Below are 27,543 nucleotides of genomic sequence, written 5' to 3'. Positions count from 1 at the left end.
TTTTTTATTACTTTCACTAAACTTTTACCAACAGCTTTAGCATTGGTTTGTTGTTCTTTATTCACTTATATATATACATATATATATATATACATACATACATAGATGTGTATGTATGTATATATGTATAATAGTGTGTGTATGTGTGTATGTATATATATATATATATATATATATATATATATATATATATATATATATATGTATATATACGCACATACACAATTACCCATCCGGCTCTTTTTCTATTTCCTTATTTTCTTATCCCCTTTATTGGGAAATTAAATCCGATACATGCCATGAATAATTAAAACTTATAATGAAGTTTTATTTTTATAAAAGATTTTTAAGCACATTTTCTTTGAAATTTCTATCCTTTAAAATAATTGAATCGTTATTCTAACAATTTAATTTACATTTTTTCTTCTTCCGTTTCATCCTTCCCACGTTTTAAATATTTGCTTACCTGTAATCAGCAAGATTAAAGCTGATGTTTTCTCTCAAACTTCTTACGTTAACAAATACGTTGATGTAGATGTTTGCGAAAAAATTGTTTGAATTTAATATGTTGAAAACGTGTTAATTAAAACTTAGTCATACATTTTAAATAGGAAATCGAATATACTTTAACTACATTATCAATAAACTAAGCTTTGTAACACCGCTAAACACAATTCATCGTCTTAAATTAAGATGTTTTACTTTTAATTACGATTAATTCAACTTCGATCAGTTTAGCAGGAAAGAAAAATGTTATTTGGAATATTTCCTTTTATAAGAACCGTTCTTTTTCTATTATTATTATTAATATTATTATTGTTATTATTATTATTATTATTATTATTATTATTATTATTATTATTATTATTATTATTATTATTATTATCATTATATCACCACAAAGTTTACATTAAGAAAAACATTATGGACAGCACAGCGCTAAATGAAGAATGTGTATGTATGTGCGTGAGCGTGTATTGTTTTTGCGTGTAAACCAGACTAACAAAGTTTATAAAAAAAAGAAAGAAATCAACAGTATGTAATCTTCAATAGGGAAGAGATGTTTAAGGGCTGCTCATAGAAAAACCCCATAAAAAACCATGGGTACTCTGACTTTTGGGGCAGATGCTTTTTTTTCCTATCCATTTTTCCAACTACAGGCGTATGCTCAAGGCAGACCGGTTCACTCGCACCATTCACGCCACTTTCATCCACCTACAATAAGACGGCGAGCTGGCAGAATCGTTAGCATGCCGGACAAAATGCTTAGCGGCATTTCGTCTGCCATTACGTTCTGAGTTCAAATTCCGCCGAGGTCGACATTGCCTTTCATCCTTTCGGGGTCGATAAATTAAGTACTAGTGAAACACAGCGGTCGATATAATTGACGAGTCCCCACCCTACAAATTTGAGGCCTTTTGCCTCCAGTAGAAAAGATTATCATTGTTATTATTATTATTATTATTATTATCATTATTATTATTATTAATATTATGGCGGTGAGCTGGCAGAATCGTTAGCACGCCGAGCAAATTGCTTAGCGGCATTTCGTCCGTCATTACGTTCTGAGTTCAAATTCCGCCGAGATCAATTTTGCCTTTCAACCTTTCGGTGTCAATTAAATAAGTACCAGTTACACACTGGGGTCGATGTAATCGACTAGTCCCTTGCCCCAAAATTTCAGGCCTTGTGCCTTCAGTAGAAAGGATTATCATTATTATTAAGAATTCTTTAATTATTTATTCGAAAAACTTTAGCATTACATCTTACCTGAGAATTTGATATTTTAGTTTTACAACGAAGTTGAAATTTAACATTTCTCATATTTAATTCAAAAGCAAACAAAATACTGCAGAGTTTCTCGAAAAGTTTATTTAGAATCTGTGTTATCATAGCAAATGCCTTTTTTTTTGTTTTTGTTTTTAGTTTCGACACATTGTCAGTTTACTCCCAGCCATCCACAACGTTTTATTTGGTAAACTAACAACATTCCTCTACAAAAAAAGTTCGTCCATCTCCCATTTAAAAAAAAATTAAATCTATATTAAAGTTTTTAAACTTCTCGACATTTCTGGTTCCAATACCAAGCAACGTACCTACTTAAATACATATATATATACACACACAATCGCATGCACATACATACATGCATGTTCATATACCTACATACATGTACATATACATACATACATGTACATTTACATACATTCACGCGCGCACACACATTAAATCTGTATAGGTAAATTATTTAATCCTTTAAGATACTTTCTAACAAGAATATTAGTCTTGCAAAATCTTTGCTGGTGACAGACTAAAAGTAAAGTATTAAATAAAATTATAGATTTACCTAAACAATGAAAAAAAAAGTTTGTGGTAATGATGTAATCGGTATTTCACCCACACAGGCATACACACATACACAAATATACATACACATACACGCATATACATACCCCACCCACTCACACACACAGCCACTTTCAGTCTGCTTGTAACTATGATGTCTGATTAGTACTCCGCGCATGTAGATTCGCTACCTTTATAAGGGAAATCTGATAGGTACAGTGTGCAGCTGGGTTGCTTATTTTGAAACACTAGATAGAATTTTCTTATTTACCTTTATAATTTTTATAATAGCAAATGAAAATAGACGTTTTCGCTCGATAAATTATTATGACGGATTTGTTTACTCCCATTCCTGTGTAATATTTCTTATAATACTAAACGCTAAATAAATATAATATTATAATCAAATGAAATTAATATAAATATCTGTGTATGTCTTTTCCTCAAAAACAGAGATGTTTTAAAAATTGATAAATGTTTACCTCTGCTAGAAGACGCCCATCCCCCATCAAAAAATGGATAGGATGCTAAGATTAAGCACATTGCTTATCCTTTCAAGTTCCACCGTGACATGATACCAGATGAAGAAACTATTTATCGGCTATCATGTTTTAAAAAGTTACAATAATCTTATGTACCCGCTCAGTTAGAAAAAAAAAAAAAAAGGGAAAAGCATTTACAAAATGGAATGAAGCAAATACGAAACTAGATAGTCTGGAAATTTGCCACAGACGAAAAATTAGCTAGAAATATTGCTAGAGCAAAGAAATGGGCATAAAAGTAAATAAATTTGCAACAAGTGAATGGCGTTATCGTTTCAATTCCTTCATTCTCATTCCAAATGATTTTATTGCAAAATTTTAATCCTCCAGCTGTAAAAAAAAAAAAAAAGATAGAAATTAGGCAAATGGATGGATGTATCCCTGTATCTAAATGTATTTATATACACCTGTATACAAACATAAATATGTGAGTGGTTATATCAAATGATATATATATGCCATTAAACACTTTCATATCACTTAAACTACGGTTAGTTTATCTATGAAATATTTGTAAACCTTGCTTAAAGATATAATATTTAGAAGAGAGCGAATTGAATATCATTTTCACATAATCTATTTTCTTCCACTTTTTTCTTCAATATTTTCTCCCATAACATTACAAAACGTACAGATTTTATACGGGTCCAGGAAGAAGTTACAACAAAATTCGTTCATACACACAATATTCGAATGTATTTAAAAACAATCTAGCTGTAATTGCACCGTTTTAAGATTGTATTGCCGAGATCGCCTTCCCAATTTCAAACCTTTAGATTTTATCTACCCGCCACCACTTCCTGAATTCCCCTTCCCACCTGTCAGCATTCTCACAGCATGCAGTATGGATCTGATATCAAAATAGGCTGGAATATTTTATTCTGGAAACTTACTGATTATTTCAAGCTTATGAAAAATCCATACATTAAACCATCCTTAACACCAATAAGAATATTGTTAACTGGTCGCTCAACCGATTAGAAATAGCAACCAATTTTTTTCAATTCTAACGTCTTAAAATGGATGGACGTGTTACAGTCATGTAATCTTAGTTATACACAAAAGTCAGATTGGTCAATGATGGTTCCTCTTTGATCATATGCTTTTTTTTAATCAGAGATGACCTGGGGCTAATCAACAATTTATCATCCATTTTTGTCGCCTTCTGTCGTAAATCATTTTCAGATGCTATGAGTTCATCCTGTCATCTCTGTAAAATGTATAATATGATAGGACAATTAACATCATTAAAGATATTTTACTCTGGCACAAGGCCAATTTGTGCATGAAAGTAATTAAGTCCATTAATTTGAATTCATTATATTACCTTTAATTATTTTATCAACCTCTGAGAAATGAAAGATAACATCTACCCTGTGAGATGTAAATTCAATTTCGAGGAACAGAACTAAATATTCTAAGCAGTAAACGTGGCACTCTTCAAATCTATCAACACAATAGACTTTAATGCTAATGGTATTGTAAAGGTAAAAATAAAGGTATCTGGTTGGCGTAAATCAAAGTGACGTACTAAGTTTTATCCTGCTAAATTTTGTTTTTAAAATCTCGCTAACTTCAACTGTTATCTCTTTTTCGTCGATAACATACGTATGACTAAAATACTAAATTCAATTCAGTCCATGAATCTGGTCTTATCTCAAGGAAAAGAAAAATTAACAAATAAATGAGAAAAATGTGTGCACCGCTGGCCAAATAATTCGCTTTCAGAATATTTGGAAAGCAGATAAAAAATGTTAAACAAATCATAAATTGAAGAGACTTTCTAATAAAATAAGGAAGCTGATACCAATAACGAACCCCAAAGAAATCCGTATAAAGATAACTAGTTCCAACTATTGGATTCAAATTTTGGCACAAGGCCAGCAATTTCGGGAGGGGGTAAGTCAATTACATCGAGGCCCAGGGCTCAATTGGCATTTGTTTTATCGACCTTGAAAGGATGAAAGGCAAAGTTGACCTGCCAGACGGAGCATCGTTGCTCTAACCAGTAGCGCCCCTTTTGTATTCTGAATATAAATCTTATATTTTTTTCCACCGGGGTCGATATCTTAATGAAATACTGAGCTACATTCAATCAACTTTATCAAATCAGTATAAGTATTTGCACTTAAATCAATGTAAGATATTTTATTCTCAGCTATAAGAATGCTACCTCACCGAAGACTGGGTCTTTTGATTTGATTGCCTTATATGTCTGGCAATATATTCAGTTAGTTCCCCCCAACTCTTTCTTTAGCGAAAATTAGAATTCATCGAAGAAAGAACATTTTATAAAACGATACTTTAAAAAAAAGTACGAGGGGGTGAATGACCTCACACAGCAGTAGCATAGTTGGTGAAATGGCGAGGGGGTGGATACTTTTATGGAGGTGGCGCTGTTTGTTCTGTACATAAGCCTGCATAAGCTTGAGGGCACAGTGGGGTAGCAAATTCAAGGGCTGCCTCGGGCAGTATACACACTAGCTACGCCATTGTCGCGCAAGGCGCGAGAGAAGACAGCAAGTATAGGAAAACGCTGCAATATGAATTACTAGAAAGCTGGTTGAATTTAAGATGGCAGATTAGCATAATTTGTAGAGCATATGTCATGATGGCTTAAAATATTTATTTCTGGGCCCTGATGTTCTGGGTTCAAATCAAGACGCTAGGGACCATTAAAAAGTACCAAGATCAATTTTGCATTCCACTCTTTCTGGGTCGTTATAATTCAGTACTACTTAAGTAGATGGGTCAATTTAATCATGTAAAATATGTCGACGATGCCAATACTAAGCTCAATAAGTATTTCTTACTTTTGGTAAACTAAAAAAAAAAAAAAAAAAGATAAGTTCCCGAATATCTGGATGTGAAAGCCATTATTTATTCCAGAAAAAAAAATCGATTTAATAGGTGTTGCTAATATCGTTTGAAATACATGAATGACATATCTTATTGCATCCCTGTAAAAAGAACAAGTAGTAATTTCACCCACATGATATCTATGAGAGATGAAACTCCAATATTTCCTTAATATTCTAGCTTGTGATATATATAGTCACATGCATATCGCTTACAAAAACAGAAAAACTGTTCTCATGTAGATGTTATCGTTTCTCATCTAACCAGACACCTGTATATAATTTAAGTTAGTAATGCAAGACGGAGCATAGTCATGTTATGCGAGAAAGAGTAACAGAGAGGGGGGGGGGGGCGAAGTGTGTGTGTGTGTGAGGAGTGTTCTAAATCTAAGTAGCATTCAAAGAATTCGGAATTCCTCTTAGGTGCAGCTTCCCTATTGATAAATAAATAGTTAAACGTGGATAATGCTAAATTTGAACTAGATAAAGTTAGATAGATCATCATCCAAACAATCCTTTGTGATTTACCAGATTATCGTTCCTCCACAGATAACCACTTTCAACTTAGTAGATTAAGACCGGAAAACGTGGCCGTATGGTTAAGAAGCTCGTTTTGCCACCATGAGGTTTCGGTTTCAGTCCAACTGTGTGATACCTTCGGCAAGTGTCTCCTACTATAGCTCGCAGGACCGACTAATAACTTCTGAGTGAATTTGGGGAGGGGAAACTGTATGGAATCCCATTATATATATATATATATATATATATATATATATATATATATATATATCATATGCTTGTGCTTGTTCTCCCGTACAATAGCACTGAAGGCAAGGTATAAACACATGATCTTTCCACTGAGAAATTAACATTTTATCCACTCAATCTTGGTTTTTCTTTGAGAATCGCCAGCACAGTTTTCCTAATTTTTTACAGATGGGGAAAAGCTTAGATGAAGTGCTATTTAGAAGCATTCCTGATCTACATTCATTAAAGTGCGGTGTGAGCTCTAGCTTATATCCTGTATAAAACACAATATCTTACTACATTCTCAAAACTTTCCAGTTGGTCGGAAAAAACTTATTTCGTGTATTGATGCTAATGTTCTCATTTAGAAACTGTTAACTGCCCGCTTAGTTTCTCTTTGCTTTTAGAATAAGAAGAAAAATACCATGTTAATTTCTTTCCTAAGGCAAAAATAGTCAGTACCCATTGGTATTTGTTGCTACATTAAAAGAAAACGTTCACATTTATACGTTGGTAAAGGCATCACGTATATCCTCTCTCTATTTCCCTTTCTCTCTTATTATCTTCCTTCTCATCCAATCAAAAGCAACACCCGGTCGTAAACATTAAATCTCTCACAAACATATCTTTCATTAACTAAGATCTCCAATATATTCTGAAAAGGAGCTCAAGTAATATGTACGAACAAATCAAAAACATTAGTTCCCTTTTAGAAACACTTTAATTCGTCTGTTCGTAAACCACATAACAATCTCTATACAGTCTTGATTACTCTGTCACGTTTGGAAATCCATCTCGTACACAAATTCATACATGTAGTTATCTACAAAATTAGGTTCCGTTCATTAAATGCGAAGGCAGAATCTGAAGTTACAAATACTGAGAGATAATCTGGATTCCTTTTGTGATCTAAAAGTTACTTGCTTTTTATAAAGGTTACTTCTTTGCGGTACCAGAACTTACTAGATGATACGATGTGCCAGCTGTACTCAATCAAATATTAGACCGTATCAAAAGAAAGAAATACCCTATGCTCGAATAGTAGACCATTCGTTACAAATAATATCTAATTTTGGAGTTCTAAGCTTTTAGAATTACTACAGCGTCCTCTGTTTGTTTGAACATTCATTGTCACACTTCACTTGAACAGATCTGTTATATCTATATCTCCATTTCTAAATAAAAACATCACTCATTTGTCTAATCGCATATGCTCGAAATAATCTCTTTGAAATAATCAAATGACCCGAATTCCAGCATTTAATTAACATGTTAAAGATTCTACTAGATCTTTTTTCAAAAAAGAAGTCTTTATATATGGTCTTACGTTTATGTGAGCAACCACAGTGAAATGACACAAAAGATAGAATATTAGACCAATAACCGTACACTCACTCAAAATACTAACGACTTTATAAATTATCTATCGTATTAGGACCATGAAATCTATTTCAGGTGTGTGTGTGTGTGTGTGTGTGTGTGTGTGTTTGTGTATGTGTGTGTTAGGTTCTATATGATGAAGGTAGTGGATGAAAGCTAAGCACTTGGAAACCTAATGAATCCATCATACCATTCTTAAATATGATACTGCAAAGTTAATACCAAAATTTAGTTTCATAATAGTTAATATTTAAGCGGCGAGTGTTGTAGAGTATGAGTGAGTGGTCCAATTTTGTGATTATTTTGAATTTGTGGTAATTTATTTCGAATTTCTGTTTTGCTTATGTTAATATATTTACGAAATATTTTAGTATCAATTTATTCTCTCTAAAGATGTTAATTCAGCTGTGGCCAGTGGCGCATTGAGACAAACGTTACCAGCTTCTTATGCTCACGTCAAACTATATACGGTGCCTCAGCATTCAAAATTAGTTACGGAACTCTACTTTACAATTATGTAATAAAGTACAAATAAGATATACTCAATATGTTCAAATTAATTTGCTCTTGCTAAAGTATGAAATGCAATATTAGACAAATATAAGTGTATGAAATACCATACAACATAAGTTCTTGGTTTATTACAACTATTTCCATCTATAAAGGGCGTGTTATAATTAGTTGGATGGTAATCTAGACCAATTCTATATAAGAAGGGGAGATAATCCCAAGAGTCAAGAATTTCTCCAAAGTCGATGTGCCATTAAAAAAAAGAACATGCTTATTGTCTTGAGAGATGAGAGGACAACTGTAGACAGGTGTTTCTACCGGGTTATTTTGTTAAACTACATACTGTGTCTCAGCAACCTAAATCAGTCATCTACTAATACACACACACACACACATACACACACACACATATATATATATATACGTATATATATATAATTATTTATATATATATATATATATATATATATATATATATATATATATATATATATATATATATATATATATATATAATTATTTATTCATTATATATATATATTTATTTATTTATTTATTTATATATATATTTATTTATATGTATTTATTTATTTATATTTATTTATATATTTGTTTATATATATATTTATTTATTTATATATATTTGTTTATATATATTTACATATATATATATATATATATATATATATATATATATATATATATATATGTATATATTTATTTATATATATATATTTATATCTAAATACATACATACATACATATATATATATGTATAGAATTTAAAGGGCCGGGTACACGGTTTACATGGCGAATAAGTAATCGAGATTACAACATTTCTCCCTGACCGGGAACCGGGACACCAGTCCATTGCAGGGTCACTAATTTACAGCTGAGTGGACCGGAGCGACGTGGAATGAAATGTTTTGCTCGCGTTTAACATTGACGAATTGAAATTTACGTTTCATCTGTTCTTTCGATAAAATGAAATACCAGTCAAGCACTAGGATCGATGTAGACATCTAGTCACTTCCCTTCAAAACTGATGGTCTTGAACTCTGCAATAAACCGGTGTCCAGATCAAGTGGAACTTGTGATCTTGGTCACTTATACGCCATGTAAACTGAGTAACCGTCCTTATGAGTCTAAGGGCTCAAGTAAAATATATACATTGATGTTATATATGTAGTCTTATATGTAGTTGCATAGCAATTTAGACCTCGTACATTGAATACAAACTAGAATCAGTAGACTTGTATTAAAATAGGTGGCATACTGGATATGACTACGCAATCGGAAACTTTACAATCAACAGCCAGCTCAACTGGAACAATCTGAAGAAAGTATTACCTATGCTGTTATTCAATTTAGAAAGGCAAATATGTAGGTACCCGAAAAATTGCTGTTTGAAATTTTTAGGGTGGCTAACAATTTTTCACTTGGCAAAGATACTTAATGAGCTTTGAGATACGATTTTGGATAAGAATTTATATCCTGTCAATTACAATCATTCTTACTGAAAGTTAGTTACAAAAATAGTAACTGCTCAGTCGTATAGACCTAATTTGAATAAGAGCCTCAATTTTAAATATTGCTGAAGGTAATCTGATCTTATCCTATCTGATGAGAGATTGTGGAATCTATACCGTTTATGTGGAAACCATGGTTTTATTCCACAAGTCATACCATTGTTATGGAAGTCATGCCGTCATTGTGGAAGCCATGCCGTTCTTGTGGAAGCCATGCTTTTGTTGTGAAGATCATGCCGTTTTTATGGAAGTCATACCGTTATATTGGAAGCCATGCCGTTATTGGGGAAGCTATGCTGTTATATCTAAATCTTCCTTTTACAAGAATGTACTTCTTGTCTGCGAAGCATTCTTCCACGTGAAAAGAGATTGCGTATAAGCGGCTGCTGTACTTGGCATTCAGTCAGAGATTGTAAGCAATGTTGATTAACACATACGTACAATATACAAGGCATAACTCGGGAGTCTAAGAAAGGGATCCTAAAACGCTTATGAAAAATGCTCGTAAATATTCCCACTTTATGTAAAGAAAGACATGAAGTTGGCTCAAGAAGTTGGAACAGGATTGACCAATTATTCATTATTGTGTTTCTAAGAGAATTAGCATCTAGTAATATCCAATTCATTGTTTTATTAACAAAAGAAAATCTAAGTTAACAAAACAAAGAATATAATTGGCAGGATTGTTCTAATGCTGGAATTACTATAAAGCATTCATACAAAATGTCGGCATCAGATAAAAAGAAAATAATGCAAAAAGATCAAGTAGGATAGAAATAAAGGAACAAACGTAGAAAGAAATGCATTTAATTACCTTAATTGTCTTCATTGCATTTTGATACCTACTTTATATCTGAGATCCAATTCAGTTCCAAGGACATTGACGCTTCCATATTCTACATTCAGCTCATATGTTCCTTTATGTCTGTAAACTCTCAATAGAATTTAATGTCATCGTGTCAAGTCAATCAATAATTTGCTGTAAGAACTTGTTACACGTAGAAAGACGTGACGTACAAATTTTGGATTTCGCCTGTTTGATGCTAGATATTCAGAATGTGTCTAAAATAACTGAAGCCTTTTCTAAATCTGCATCTGGCAAATTTTATTGTACAAGACTTGACCTCTGTTGGCAAGTTACCAGGCTATTACAACATAGAAATAATATTATCAAGAAAATAGCATTGTCAAATGGAATAGGAACGTATGTGGGGAAAACATGTTATATAGAAACCAAGCTAACATTCTACAACGCATATATAACTGCCAAACGTTCCATACAGTTGTGTTGTTCTTCACACTGTACGAAAGTTACATGACTGTTCTAAAATATTTTGATCAGGACAAGTAAAATACACGATTTTTATGCCGAAAAGTGATACTAGATTATGATTATGTTTATAGGTGTATATATTTATATATGGATACGTAAGTGTCCAAATACACATTTTGTGTTCCTACAAATGAAAAGGTTGCTAGATGTTTTATAGTTTTTGCTTAACTGTTGCTCATTCGTGAACGAATCCACTGATTTCTTAAATCAATATGAATCAAGTAAAACTTTGCTATTTTAGGAGAAACCGATATTTTTTAGATCTTTTGTAAACGTTTTCTAAAGTAATAATACAACTTTTACTATATTTTACGAATGAAACCACATAGACAAAATATAATTAACGTTCCGTTCAAGTTCACTGCTAATATTGACGGTAACATCGAACGAAACATGTTTGTTAAAACAGAAACTGACGTTTGCTTTATGTCCCGGAAAACAATGTCTGGTCGGTTGTGTTCCAAGCACTGTTTTATTGAAATTTTCCTTTTATTATTTGTATTTTTGAAAGAAAAGGCGCATTCCAATTTTATGATGCCTAAAATCTTTGTGATACATCAATTCTTCCTACGTAATATTATATGTAATAATGACTTCTCAGTATATCAATGCATTTTCCGAACCTTTTCAAGTGACGTTTGATGGAGAAAAGAAAGCATTCTAGACTAGACTCTCATTTTGCAATGGGGGTAGTTAGAAGCGTTATTTTCTATTTTATTTATAAGATATTTGGTATATTTCATCTATATGTTACCAAAGGATTCGCTACCTCCATAATTGTTGATTTCTTCTATTCTTCCAGAGAAGTAAGAGTCATACGAATGATATTTGAAGATGATTCACGCATATTTATTACATCATGCCTCTTAAACATGAAGGTGGTGACATTTGAGGGGGAAACTACTGATAATGTCTGCATCAATGCCGGTTTGATACAACGATATCTATTATCACAATGTATCATTTTCACTGTTTTATAAGATACTTAGAAGCTATCTCTTTTTCTTGTATGTTAAGGATATATATCTTTCAAGGTGTGAGGTGATATGCTGTTCGCTGTTTCAAGATGAACATCTTACCTTATCTATGTCGGTGCCATTATCCATCTCATAGTATAAATATAAATACATAATCTTTTGTTAATAAGCAGTGTGCTCCGTTTGTTGAACTCTGTTTAAACGTAATTGACCAACAGTTTTATGGTTAGAAAATGTCATAATACAGTGAATAGTTTTAGGATGAGTCTGTTACTAACCTCATGTAAACATGTCTGTTTAATGAGTTAATTTCTGGACCCTTTTTTTTGCTATCAAATTAGCAAAGTTACACCATGATGCCTGGATTTATTTAGTTATTGCTTTAGTTTTAGTTAGTCTGTCGATATCCCTGTTCATGAGAACGTTGGATGTATTCTCATTTATTTGAAAGTATTAATTGCCTTTTACAAAACGCATGAACGTGTCTGATTGCATTTGTGTGTATACAAATGTGTGTGTGACTATTTATGTATGGATGCTATGTTCACGTTATCAAACGTTTATTTGAATTATTTTCTATAAAAGTGTAACAGTCAAAAATAGGTATATATAAAATGTTATCGCTTATTCGGATTCTATTTCGTCACATCTTGGTTCTTGAAACCTATCTAAAAAAAATAAAGGAATAAAAAAACACATTTACCAAGTAAAAAAAAACAAGAGATTATACTATTTAATCTTCTCTCAAGGACACTAATGACGTGAGTGGAATAAAATGGTAAGCAAGATTCGAAAACAGGTTCTGGAATTTTATACGGTCTTCATTTATACAACGAAGCTCATCCTTTAGTACTAAAATGTAATTCTTGGCCAGAAATGACACCTTTTGTCTCGTAAGGATACTTTATATGAACAAGAAGATTAAAACTATTAGGATATTATCAAACTTTATTCCATTTTGAAGTTTGGTAGTAAACTTGATTTACGATCTGGAAATATAATGTTACTTGATAAAATTCGTTTTGACTAAGTCAACATTAATCATTAAAACATGAAGTTCTAAATCTTCTGAGATCTGGTAATATGATTAGATGTAGTTTATGAGTAAACAATAGGTTAAATCGGATTAGCCTCGAGTTACTATGAAGTTGAATGTACGATTATATTGAAACGAGTAAACCAGAGTAGTTTAGTGATTGCCAATAAAGTATTCAACCATTTTAAAATGTGAATGATTAATAGGGAAACGGTTTCTCTCATTAATCTACGTGTGTTCGTGCGTACATGTATATGAGTGTGTGGGTGTGCTTGCTTGTGTGCGTGCGTGCGTGTGTGTGTATATGTGCGTATGTGTGTGCGTGTGCATGTGTAGATAGACAAATATAATATCAACTCAACTAACATCATCTAACTTTCAAATCTAATTTATTTCAATTGTTGATTTAATTTATAAAGAAATGAAACCATGCTACATAAATATGATACTTAATGAGAAACTATTAACTTCCCATATTTATTCCTTTCCTGGAGGCATTAGGGCATCAATAAAGCAAGTTTCAACTTGGAATCGAAATTGAGAGCTAGATTCGGTTTGCCTTGAATTGTTTGCATTCCTCAGGAAAAGGTATTTGGTGCATTGCAATCGGGTAGACGTTACCGTTCCAATTGACAGAAAAGGCGTTAATTCGATACTACAGAAGAAATGGTGTCTTTATAACGTAACTTATGAATATTGTTGGTAAAATTGCCGTTACATTCCATTGCAATTATCAATCTATTTTGATCTTACATATTAAAATATAACAAACTCTAATTGAATAAGTTTAGTATGACATTGTACATTACAGGTATTAGTAACATTTCATGATATGCCTAAATCGTATTTTACACATTAGCAGAATGTTCAAATCTAATCTAAAAGACCCTTTTCTCTATACATGTATGGAGCAACATTTTTTTTATTTAGTATTGTTTGTGATCCATTTGGTTATGTACCAGCGCAATTTTAAATAAGCAAAATTGTTTCCTGACTTATGGAACATACAAAATATTATTACAATTCCGAGTAGCTCCAGCTTGAGCTTTGTGTAATTGGAGTAATCATGACCTAAAGTACACTAGAAACACTGTCACGGAAGAAATGATGGAAGACAGTGTATTAATATCTATCACTTCTATATAAATACAAGAAAGATCGTCTTTATTAATAAGCATATATTACATACCTATATTAATAAACAGCGCATATTTCAGAGAGAAAAAACAAACAAACTATGAAAACATCTCGTAAATAAGCAGTAAATTAAAACAATCGCTTACTTCTGCTTGATTGTTATTTTAAGAACACGCAAACGTATACATGAGCACGGCGAATCTGATTCGGGTGGGAGATTTAACAGCCTTTCTGGTTCTTGAAATTTTGACATTTAATATCCCAGCTGTCTGTGTCGTTAGCTTTTAGTAGCAGACAAAGCAGATCTCTAAATCAGGAGGAACTATAAGAAATGTGATCAGAACGCTTTCAATACCGTTTATGTACAAAGGTAAGATGCATAAGCACAGGCAAGATGATTCATTCGTTTCTCTCTGGCAAGAACACATCTCGATATTAATTTAAAAGAAAATGCTAAGAATGTTGAATTAAAAAACAAATTAAACTTATGAAATTAAATTAAACTTTGCGACGTATGCGAAGGTAATACACAAGCGAATACAACTTACAAAGTTGAAGAAAGTTTTTAACTTCTCATGTATTATTTTTTCGCAACTCGTGTGCTTGAAGTCGACTATTATCTATCTTAATTATTTCTCTTGTATCCTACACCACCGCTTAAAAGACAGCAGGACTTGATATTCATATGATAAGGTTACAGAGTAATAAAAAAAATATATATATATTCTGAGATTGAAAATTTTAACAATAATAACTTTTTTAATATAGGCACAAGGCTTGAAACAACAACAACAATCCTTTCTACTATAGGTATAAGGCCGAAATTTCTAGCTAGTCGATTACTTTGACCCCAGTGCTCAGCTGGTACTTATTTTATAGACCCCGAAAGGATGAAAGGCAAAGTTGACCTCGACAGAATTTGAACTCAGAACGTAAAGACAAAACGAATGCTACTAGGCCATTTTCAAATGCAAAGAAGCAGTGGGTGTATTAGAAAAAATGTGGTACCGGAGGTTACGAAAAGAATAATTGAAATGGATTATACGGTTAAACTATTTTTTAAAATCGAAGTAATATTTCCTAGACATTATGATTTACGAAATCATGTACAGTAAATTGCTTGTATATGATTTGAAATATTTAGATGTTATAAAAGTTATTTTAGGTTTGGTGACGCCATTAGTAAATTCTAATACTTTAATTAGGATTTTAAACACAATATAATGACGAGCTGTTCAACTTTGGCATCATGTAGGTTATAAAAAGATCATATGTTGCATGAAATGTAGCTAACTGAATCGGAAATAGTACGGTAATTTTGTCATGAAGAACCCACAAATTACCGATTACAAATATTGCTTAGGCTCAATGAATTTGTCATGCAGCTTCCGGGAGAGAGTCTAGTTCTTCCTCTTTGTCGCATGTTTTCTCTCTCTCTTCCTCATTCTTTCTCTCTCTCTCTCTCTCTCTCTCTCTCTCTCTCTCTCTCTCTCTCTCACACACACACCACACACGCACGCAAATACGCGTATACACACACATACACACAGTCACCACGCCATACGTACTTGTGTCTATGTGCGCGCGCATGTATGTGTTTTGCATGTGTGTGTGAGGTTGGACTAAATCTACGATCCATGCGATTTCTTCACAAAAGCATTGATCATCATCCACCACAGTCAATAAACGAGAAATCGCTTGCATACCTGTCTACTCCTACGTTACTACGTCCATAGACACATCTTATCGTTGTCTTCCGTAATAATTACTGTGTCAAGTCAAGAAGTGGTCGGACTGCTGGTATTAAGATACCATAATCATACTGCGATCGTCTGTTCATAGGATCGAGATAAGTAAAGAAAGTAAGATTAGGAATTCACAAATTTCATCTGCTATCATCTCAGCAGCCGTTCCCAAATTCACAAAAATCATTTTGGTGCAGAAATCATTGAGCAATTTTCAAAAAATCGCGAAGCCCTCACCCATATTTTACGGATGCCCCTATACTACCCTCATTTCAAAAAAAATATTAAATGAAACAAAAACAGTACAAATGGCTGATTCTTTTTAATATAATGGATACCATGTGTTTTATATTATAAACTTTTATTAAATTTTATTAAGAAAAGTCATATTTCACAGAATCCCAGAAATATTTTCATATGACCCTGGGGTTTTTCAGAACCCACTTTGAAAGACCCCGCCCTATGGTCTTCACAAGTCACGGTATTGATAATTAAGTGTTGTGGTAATGACATTGACAGGAAACTATGGCAAATTCAAATCAGTTGAGCTGGTAATGAATTTTAACAGCTGTCTATGCGATGTGTGTATGTTGGCACTCCGTCGCTTACGATGTCAAGGGTTCCAGTTAATCCGATCAACGGAACAGCCTGCTCCCGAAATTAACGTGCAAGTGGCTGACCACTCCACAGACACGTGTACCCTTAACGTAGTTCTCGGGGATATTCAGCGTGACACAGAGTGTAACAAGGCTGACCCTTTGAATTACAGGCACAACAGAAACAGGAAGTAAGAGAAAGTTGTGGTGAAATAGTACAGCAGGGTTCGCCACCATCCCCTGCCGGAACCTTGTGGAGCTTTAAGCGTTTTCGCTCAATAAACACTCACAACGCCCAGTCTGGGAATCGAAACCGCAATCCTATGACCGCGAGTCCGCTGCCCTAACCACTGGGCCATTGCACCTCCACTGTCTGTGCGATAGCTCCTCTCTAAACCCGTTTCAGTTTTATCTGCTTACCGCGGTTGAGGTTGCCTTAATATTGACTTTGTATAAAAATAAATATCAAGTCAAGCTTCAAGTACCTGATTTTGCTAATTCGCCAACCTAGCAGAATCGTTAGAGTGCCTGATAAAATGTACAATTCCTTCTTATTAATATTGAAGAAGTATCATATTTTAAGAATGTCTTTATAGTTTCTCTGTATAAGATAAAAATTGTCTATCAACTATCGCGACATATCACTCTTTCCACACTTGGAAGAGGAAGCAAATCTTAGTATTAGATTTTAAACGATCTTGTGCACAATTACGGAGCTAGTGCGTCTTCCTTACCGAAAGTGTATCGTGAATATATTGCCCATAGTTAGGTAACATCAGAGAAAAAAAAAAGTTGAGTAGAAGACAAATTTTTGCAAAACCATCTTATATTATAACAAATTCTTTAACAACGTAAGACGAGATCGTTTATGAAGGATCGTGTATAAGTTCGTGTGAACTGACAGGTTCATGATATGGAGGCTTGCATATTGCAAGTTCATAGTCACAAGAGATATTTTTAGGACGCCAGGAAACTATTTTAGTGAGGATGTGAGCATAGCCAAATGCTAAAAACGTTCACTTCGCAACGACGAGGTTCGAGATCCAATCCCAATGCGTGGCATCATGGACAAGTGTTTTATTTTCTATAGAATTAAATCAAAAAAATTAAGAGGACTAAATTAATTCGCTGCAAAATTTTAAAATATCAGCAACTTCGAAAGAATTCTGATCTTTGCATCAATCAAAAAACAATATTCCAGTAAAAGGCAACAAGCTGGAGAGCCGTTAGGGCACCAGATATAATAAATACTTCGCATTATTTGCTCTGATTCTCGATGTTCTGAGTTCAAATCCCTCCGAAATCAAAGTTGCCGTCCATCCATTATTCCATTCCTCACGTATTGGGGCAAACAATTAACGTGGCATCCGATCTATCACAATGTCAAACCAGATGCCTTGTGATATTTATTACGACTCGTTGCCTTTTGGGTTTGATCTTGCCGTGGCCTACTTAGCTGGCAGACTTAATCCATTGCTCAGCTAAACATCACCACTCGGTTCATTGTTTACCTTAAGCCGGTCGCTGTTGTAATCACTCCCACCAATTTTAGAGGCCCTTTGAAGGGCCAAGGGCACTGCCTTTTCTCTTGACCAAACGATTTAAAAAAATGACTATATAGTAGTTTACGACTTCTTTTTTCAGCCCTGAGTTTGAACGACAACAATTTTCTATCTTTTAAAATCTGTTCAGCGCCATATAATCGAATTGCCCCTCAAAAGGAGACTGACTTTATGCTCTGTCAAGTGATAAACGTAATCCCTGTGATTGAAATTTAGAAATTACGTACCAAGATTGACAGGCGTTATTTCATCGATTATTTTTGTGTCTAATTAAACGAATTATTGTTTTAAAAATATATTCAAATTACAAGTTATATAAATGTAACTGATTATTTTTTTTCTCTTTTCAGTTTCCAACGGCTAGCGGATAATAAAATACCAAGATGGGTGTCGGGGATGACGTAGCACCCCGCTTTACACAAAAGCCCACATTGAAGCAGGAAAACGGGGGAAAGAAACTCGTATTCTTATGTGTTTTGGAAGCGTCTCCAGAACCAGAAATAAAATGGTTTCTTGGAACTACACCATTAAATCCTTCAGACAAGCTGAAAATGCGCTTGGAACCTAAAGGAGGCCCTACCTATAATGTCATCATGGATCTATTTAATGTAAGCAAAGATGATGCTGGGACATACAAGGTGGTAGCAAAGAACAAACTGGGAGAGGTATCAGCGACAATCAATCTGAATCTTGGTAAGTAAAATATTATCACGTGATTCATGTAAACAGTTTGAGTTGTCGTTATTAGTAGACGACGAAAGACGACGAGCTGGCAGAATCGTTAGCATGCCGGACAAAGTGTTTAGCGGCATTTCGTCCGTCTTTGCGATCTGAGTTCAAATTCTGCCGAAGTCTATTTTTACCTTTCAACTTTTCGGAGTCGATAAATTAAGTTCCAGTGAATGTAATCGAATGTAATGGCCCTTGGATGACCGGAGTTCATTCTTTTGCAAATCTTCGGCTCAAATCTCTGGACTGAGGATACTTTCTTTCTCTTTTGCCCATCTGTCTTCTTCCTCTACCTAACCTTTGAAAAGGCATCTAAAATTAATTCTTTAGTTCATGAGCCTCTAGTGGATCACAGTTATTGTTATGACATAGGATATCTTTAAAATAAGACTTTAAGAAATCCTATATATAGTGAGGCATGGTAGGAAATTACACTTGATTAGCTTTGCTGTCTACTGGATTGCATGGTTCATAATTTAACATAGATATCATTTAGCCAACCAGCTTCTTCTATGCATCATTAATTGTGAGTTAGAAATTTTTATCTATGGTTATTAACAAGGATTTGTATATAGTCAAAGCAAAATTTATATATATATATATATCATAGAATTCGTGTTAACGAATAAATTTCATTTTCCAGTTGGAGTAATTTCTCTCTATGTTCATAGTGTCCTTAGGTTAAAAAAAAAACAACAATAAAAACATCACGATTGTCACAACACCCTCTTTCATACTTCCGAAAGATATAATTACAGATTTGTTCTGTGATTCCTGTCTCAAGTCAAGATTACATTAAAATGAATCTCAGATGTTTGTTGTCAGTTAATGTCAAGATTATAATTTCAATATTACGCGTTCAAAAATCTAAATTGATTCTCATCCAGTATTTTGTTGATATAAGCTACAATTTACGGTAACCTCACAGGGATCATTTAAAATCTAATATCACAATTTTTCCTTACATCATCATGTGATGCACCTTGACATATCGTCAGTGATGTTTCTTGGGGGTCATTAGATGTTTCGGGGATTACCTAGGAGACCGAGCCGGGGTTGATCAAGCAGGCTTGATCAATTCAGTTTGCGTCCAATTAGCATTACCTCTTATTACAATGTAATACTATCTGAACACTCAAAAACATTATGAGAATAGAATATCTTGTCAAAGATAGAGAGGTGGGTAAGAATCTCACTCAATACTTAGCTGGAACTTCTTTAAGTTTATTAACCCCCAGAAAACGTCCTTTATTGGAAGAGGTAACTTAATCTGTGACGTAGCTTAGGTGCGATGGAAACCCAGGTGGCATCTTAATAAAGGTGTATTGAATCATCTGATTTTTGAGACTCCATTTTGGCCACTAATTCTTTTTGTAATGATCCCTGCGTGGAAATAATAAATGTTAATTTATAACAACAAACTATTGGGAGTAGATCAGTTTAAATTTAACCTTAATACAAATGAAATTTTGACCTTTTTACTTAAATGATAACAAATATGTAATTTTTGTATATTCTAATTTTTTGAAACACACCTGTAACTTGCTCCAATGTAACTCTTGCTGTTTTGTATTTTTTTATTTTCATTTCCGGTCGATATTTTAAACTATAGGCTATACTTGATGATGGTAATGATATATATATATATATCCAATCGCACCCACCGCATATATATATATAACATATTTGTCGGATTCTTTTGAAAAACATTGAACTACATACAATCTATTTCAAGCTATTTAAGAATGCGTATTAACGATATCGAGATAACAGATAATTTACTCAAATCTGTATCTGTTGAAACACACTTGTCTGCTGGATTGCTAATTAAGAATTTCGCTTTCTTAAATAATGTAACGGAAGATTTTCATAAGTATATTTCAATAATCACTCTCAGATTAGTTTTGTATTAGAATATTTTATATACAGTAATCTCTATCTGTATTTCCTTCATCATCTAACTGATGGGATAATCCACATAAGCCTCCCGCCACCGCTAGTTGTAACTGCATCTTCTTCATTTGGTAACTATATATAAAACCTTAAAGAGCCCTTTTCATTGCCAAAAAACTAAGTGTTGGAATGGTTAAGCTAACTTATATTTCACTGTCTGTTCTGTTATTGAATTTCAGATTAAGATACTCGGTATAAAAGTCCGGGTTTCTTTCTCTAACATTTTCCATAGTTCAACCTCCACAAGTTTCTATAAAATTAGCTTTTAAACATCGAATGGTTAGGGGGGGGGGGTCCACCAGAATAAAACAGTAATCAAAGGGATCCATAGATAAAAAATTGTTGAGAACCCTTGGACTAAAAGGGACTCTGCGACGGACCAACGTTCAGTTTGGAGCAATGTTATCTTAGTCACTTATACACCATGGGAATCGGGTTGAAACCCCGTCTTATGACTCTTGGGCATCGTGACGCAAAGAAGGAAGAAAAGAAAGACTAATTAAATTATACTTCATTTTACTTTTAATTGTTGTACAGCAAAAAGAATAAAATTCTCATTAAGAGATGCTACAACGTTTTTATTATTATTATTATTATTATTATTATTATTATTATTGTAAAAATAGGACAATGTAACATCAGTGTAATGCAGTAACAATTTACTATCCAAACCAGCCTCGGTTCCGGTGAATCCAGAGATAATTGCACTCTGCCTGGGACTTACGGTTTTCGCTCAACAGTTTTGGTTCTCAGTTGCATCTATTTTACACTTCATTAAAAAGTCGTACACCTATAATCTCCCTCAGTCACGCACCCGATATAGAAAGTAAAGTGCCTGTGTAAGAAATCCTTGTTTCATATAACTAGAACATATCTTATTACTTTCACAAAAGAGAATTAGACCGAGAAAAACCTGCGTGACTTAGTTCGGGCTACCTCTATAAAAGGTAACGGACGTTGAATTAGGTAAGAAAAACGAGAAGGCCTTAAACATACGCACACATTAATTTGTTGGAATTGGGAATGTAGCACAGAAAGGTAATCAGCTCATATTTGCGAGGGGGTTCCCTCATCCATCATAGCTGTTGCCTGTAGCAGCGCGGGGACGGCGTGGGGGGTGGGCACAGATTCGTTATCTGTTTATTTACAAAATAATATAGTCTTATGAATTGTTGTTTCGTATTTAGTAAGAATGTAACAGGATGAACGCTTATTTATTTTAAAAAAAGAATTAAAGCAAAAAAGAAAAAAAACTCGTTAAAATCGATTTAGATTTTTAAAAAAAGTGTAGATACATGAAAACTTCAATAAATATATTCAATTGTAACAATTTTTTATTATCAAAACACCCCACAACATATTACCTTATATCTGGCTAAAGTCTGTAAGTGTTACATCTTTTGCAGGGAAGGGGTAGTGACAGGTTAAACTACAAGTATTCTATCTTCCTCACATATAAAGTATGGCTGCTGATAAACAGTAAAGTCGGTATCAAATATCAGTTAGAAAAAGGATATAGCAGTAAACAAGTTATTAATCTACTTACCACACGCCAGGAACACACATTGAAACAGTTTATTCGTGAATCATGTATCTATTTAGTTTATCCTAAATAAGGCAAACATTTTTTTCTTTACGTTTTCCTTTTCTTTTTTAACTGACACAAAATTTCATGGAAACAGATCCATAAAAAAAAACACTAGATCCAGTTCTTAATATTACCCCTAAGTCAGTGTCATACCTAGAATACATAATTCTTTTATTCTGTAAGATGAATATGGGAATAAACGAACAATAATATATCAAGTCTCTGGGACTGTAATATCAAAAACATCCCACAACATTGCTACATTGCTTTTATTCTGTTGATATAATTTACAACTGGATATTTATTACGTTAGTCAAGGTGGCGTGCCGGTAGAACCGTTAGCAAGCCGGAAAATATGCTTAACAGCATTCCTGCCGGTTGTTTACGTTCTAAGTTCAAATCACACCGAGGAGAACTTTGCCTTTGATCTCTTCGGGGACGATAAAGTAGAGTACTAAATACTGTGGTTGATATAATCAGCTTATCTCCTGCCCACAAAAGTGCTGGCCTTGAACTCTGCAAGGGGCTGGCGTCCACTTCAGGAGGCAGGTTGTGATGTCGGTCACTAATACACCGTGAAACCGAATTTTTTTGAGTCCTGGGGATCAAGACAAAAAGAAATTGTTTATCAAAAAATAAAATTTAAGCAAAAATCTGGTTCTGAAAATTGAAGCTAAGTAACTTTGAAGTTAAGAGAGATTTCTAAGTAACTGAAGGTTTGTAGAATCTCAGTAGTCTGCTCTGCTAGCGGAGCCGTTGGCAAAATAAAACGCAAAAATTCAAAAGCGTAAAAATCTGCGAAGTTTCAACAGATGGATGAGCATATTTAATTACTGCCTTGCACAATCACAGTTTAGTAAATTAATGTTATAAGAAGTACAACCTTACTAACATATTTTTCAAGGTAATTTCTATTGGAAAACATATGAATCTAATCGTGGAACGCGTTTTTTTAGCATATAAACTGTGAACTAAATCGAGCTAAATGAGGAAACATTCTTTAAAACATTCCAAAGTTATACAGACAAACGTACATACATGTCTGTCTGTCTGTATTTATGTATTTATGTATGTATGTATGTATGTATGTGTATATATATTATGCATATGTGAAAAGTGTGTGCGTACGTGTATAACTGTGTTGGTAGAAACTATGCAGACACAATATAAACACGCAAATATATAGGTATACTTATACATTTGTATATAGCTAGGTAAGTAGAGAGACAGACAGACAGACAGACAGACAAACAGACAGTCAAGCAGACAGATAGGCAAACAGATAGATAAGTAGACAGACAGATAGATAGATAGATAGATAGATAGATAGATAGATAGATAGATAGATAGATAGGCAGAGGGATAGGCAGAATCTATAAACTTGTAAGGAGGCACTCGTATATGACGAAGAAACATCTTAAAGATCCGTTTTTCTTCTTCTATTAATATAAAGTAATCAGAATAAGGACAGTGCTTAATGTATTCACAATCTCTTTCGTATCTTTGAGATGTATGTAGTTAGCATTCAGCACCAGAACTGGTGAGTCAGTCTTGTAGGAACACGTAAATGGGAAGAAATTTCCTGATAGTAATTATTTTTTAAGGGGAAGGACTAGGCGAAGTGCTGAAAGCGAGAACGGGATCTGAGGGATGATAAAGAGTGTGACGAGAGAATGTCTAACGCGTGGGACAAATGGAGAGGGTATGTCGTCTGCGTCGACAATTAGCTAGTTCAGAGAAATGCAGGCAGGTCGTTGTTATTGTGATAGAAAAAGGTTGTGAGATCCTTGTAAGTCACTGTGAGCCAGAAGTTGCAGTGAGTTGACGATTGAGTCATTGCTGTTGCAAGAAGCAACAGCACCATCTTATCACATACTATTTCGGTTATGTTTTTATATCATATTTTTATCGTCACATTTTTACGTGTATGAGACACTGATACATAACAAAAAAAATTTAACAAACAGAAAAAGAATACATGTTGGGAGTAGTTCCTTGTAAAGTCAGATGTACTGAAGTCTATTGAGTCATTTATCAGTGGCCCCATGCCCTTGGAAAGTTTTGTGAAAACAATGTTGTTTCCCTTGGCAAAAGTAATGTCTTCAATCATATACAGCATACATAAAACCCTACTTTTATATGTATACTACTCAGCTGACAAAAATTAGTAGTACCTGTATTTCAAAGGAGTCAGCCTTGTCACGCTCTGTGTCACGCTGAATCTCCCCGAGAACTACTTTAAGGGCAAACGTGTCTGTGGAGTGCTCAGCCACTTGCACGTTGAGTTCACGAGTTAGCTGTTCCGTTGATCTGATCGACTGGAACCCTCGTCGTCTTAACCAACAGAGTGCCAAGCGTATGGACTATGTCTCATATTGGAGTTCCTCGTCAGATTGCACCAGCGTAGCCTGCCCAACAGGAGTCACTTTGATTCACACTTTGTCAATGCTCCAAAGATTGGTTTTTATCTCCAGATTTTTTCTCTGAAATTAATGATCTACTTGCTGTAATTTCTTATAACGTTCACCCCTAAGCTTACGATACCATTCTTTGTCTTTATTAAAAAAAATTTTTCCCCTCTTGTGCACATAGGTCAACCACATCCAACCAAGTCATGTCAAGCCAAACCTGAATCACACAAAGTATCTTCCAGTAGAGTTTTAACAATATTGTATCTTTCAAAAACACATTGACACATAATTACTGCACATATCAAACTCGGCAATATTTAGTACAATTATGATGTACCAAACTAGAGGCTGTCATTTTAATCCGTGTAAACACGATTACCTGCAGTTAAATTATTTCGAGCGGAAGAGATTTAGTTTTACTCTTTTACCTTATAATGAACCATTTCAGTCAGAAAATAGGTAGAGTCGATTAAATTTGTGCTGAAGGTAAAACAGAATTCGGTGAATAATATAAAGCAACGTTTCTTAATCTTTTATGGCTCAACGTCCCCTGTCACCAAAAGGACTTTTACTAACACCCCCACCTCGCACTTTGTACAAAAAAAAACGAAAAAAAACAGTAGACTGCTTTAATCAAAAAGAGGCTAATTTTTTTACAACTTCTTATCCATATTGTTATATAGCATCCTGTCCAGCATGTGTATCTGTATATATTTGCGTGAACTAGGGCCACCATATTATCCTCTTCTTTTGTGTGGAAATTACTAAGAAAAGGACGTATGTAATGAAATTATATTGGACTTGGCGCATCTTCAATCTTGTTTCCGTTCACTGATAACACACTGTCTTACCTGAATTCTAATCTCGGCAAAGAGGTTTAGAAAATATGTTTAAAATATAAGTCATTGTACCTGGTTTAAATATCTTATTTCTCAGAAAAATCATGACTCATCTAAAAAAAAAAAAACCAACGCCCATAGTACCACCTTAGCGTTTACTGCCTCCTTGTAAACTCACAACGTTCCCAAGGGGATACTAGCTCTCAGGTTAAGAACCACTTTTGTATAGCATCTGGATTAGCCATGCATTGTGTTTATATATTCATACGAAATACCAAAAATCACACCTATTTTAGAATCGTGGAATCATGTCCTGCTTTTGTGATGTAATGTAAAGGCAGCTCCGAGATTCTAGGTCATAACCCGGCAACTGGGAGCATAGCGTTTTGTTTATTCAGTCAGTTAAAGTATAAATGGAATTCGTTTATGTAAACAGACTTTCGTAAACAGTTTAATTTGGTTGAACGCCATAAAAAAGTAAAGACAAAACAAATTAACACTCATTTAAATTACCACATCTGCCGTTCTGCTCTCGCTACTTAGAATCGCAGCATGTGCCATTATTTTCCAACCCCAAATTGCTTCTCTGTATTTCTTTTTCACAGGTTATCTTTTCTTTTTTCCGACTGTACAAATAGCTAAATATTTAAAATCTAACATGAATCTTGTTAAATAATCTTTCTAACGTTCCATCGACGATCTCTATCATAGAGTTTAACGAATAAAAACATATAAAACCATTCACAAAACAGCCCACAATTAGTGACTTCAAAATTGTGCTTATTTTCTCATTTAAACATCGTGAAACATCATTGCTGGTTTGTGATATTAAATTAGAAATGTAACGAGACTAAATTAAGTTATGTCATATATAAGTATATATAGACTAACTAATGATATATATGTGTGTGTGTGTGTGTGTGTGTGTATGTGTGTGTGCGCGCGCGCACGTGCGTATACATACATATATATATATGTATATATTTATGAATATATATGTGTATATATTACATAAATATGTATATATATAATGTAAATATATATATATGTAAATATATATTTATGTATACATAAATGTGTGTGTTTGTGTGTGTGTGTGTGTGTGTGTGTGTCTGTGTGTGTGTGTACACTATGATTTTATATAGGTATAGCTACAGTAATGACCAGTTGTTAGAATTCAGTGTATTTATGCCTTGGAGTAAACGGTTAAGAGAGTACAGAGCGTAACATCAATTAATACGTGACAAAAGAGCAGGAGCTGCGTACTCACCTTCATTAATTTACATATATATATATATATATATATATATATATATATATATATATATATATATATAATGTAAATATGTATATATATATATATATATATATATGTAAATATGTATTGGCTGGTGAAAGTGATAAATACAGGTTTAAAGATGAAGATAAGATGCAGGAAAGGTGGCGAACGAAATGGATGAAAGATATAGAGGTTGACCGTGGATTTTGAGCCAAATGTATTGTTAAACTCGAACAATAAATCTGAATCATTTTAGATTGATTCAAATGGCCTTCTAGAGTTTTGGTTACATACGTAGATATGTTTCCTTTAGTTAAATAGAAAATTATTATGAGAAACATATCTCTGCATGATACAAGGTGGACAATCTTATTCGATACTAGTTTCACTCTAAGTTTAAGGGAGTTTGAACTACAAGACAAATCCGATGGTAGGAATATAACTAA

General features: G+C 33.6%; 1 protein-coding gene across 1 annotated transcript in view; it reads left to right on the top strand.

Annotated features, from left to right (window-relative positions):
- LOC106869746 (twitchin) overlaps positions 1–27,543 on the top strand; it is a 238,288-nt gene that overhangs the window by 207 nt on the left and 210,538 nt on the right. Inside the window, exon 2 of the mRNA XM_089354884.1 lies at positions 18,649–18,991. Coding sequence (XP_089211010.1) covers positions 18,682–18,991 — 310 coding nt within the window. The 5' untranslated portion in view covers positions 18,649–18,681. The remainder of the gene's footprint in view (positions 1–18,648; positions 18,992–27,543) is intronic.

Source organism: Octopus bimaculoides, chromosome 7, assembly GCF_046866305.1.
Source record: "Octopus bimaculoides isolate indiv1 chromosome 7, ASM4686630v1, whole genome shotgun sequence".
Lineage (NCBI taxonomy): Eukaryota > Metazoa > Mollusca > Cephalopoda > Octopoda > Octopodidae > Octopus > Octopus bimaculoides.
Note: the sequence above shows the minus strand (reverse complement) of the source record. Positions and strands in the feature narration are given on the sequence as shown.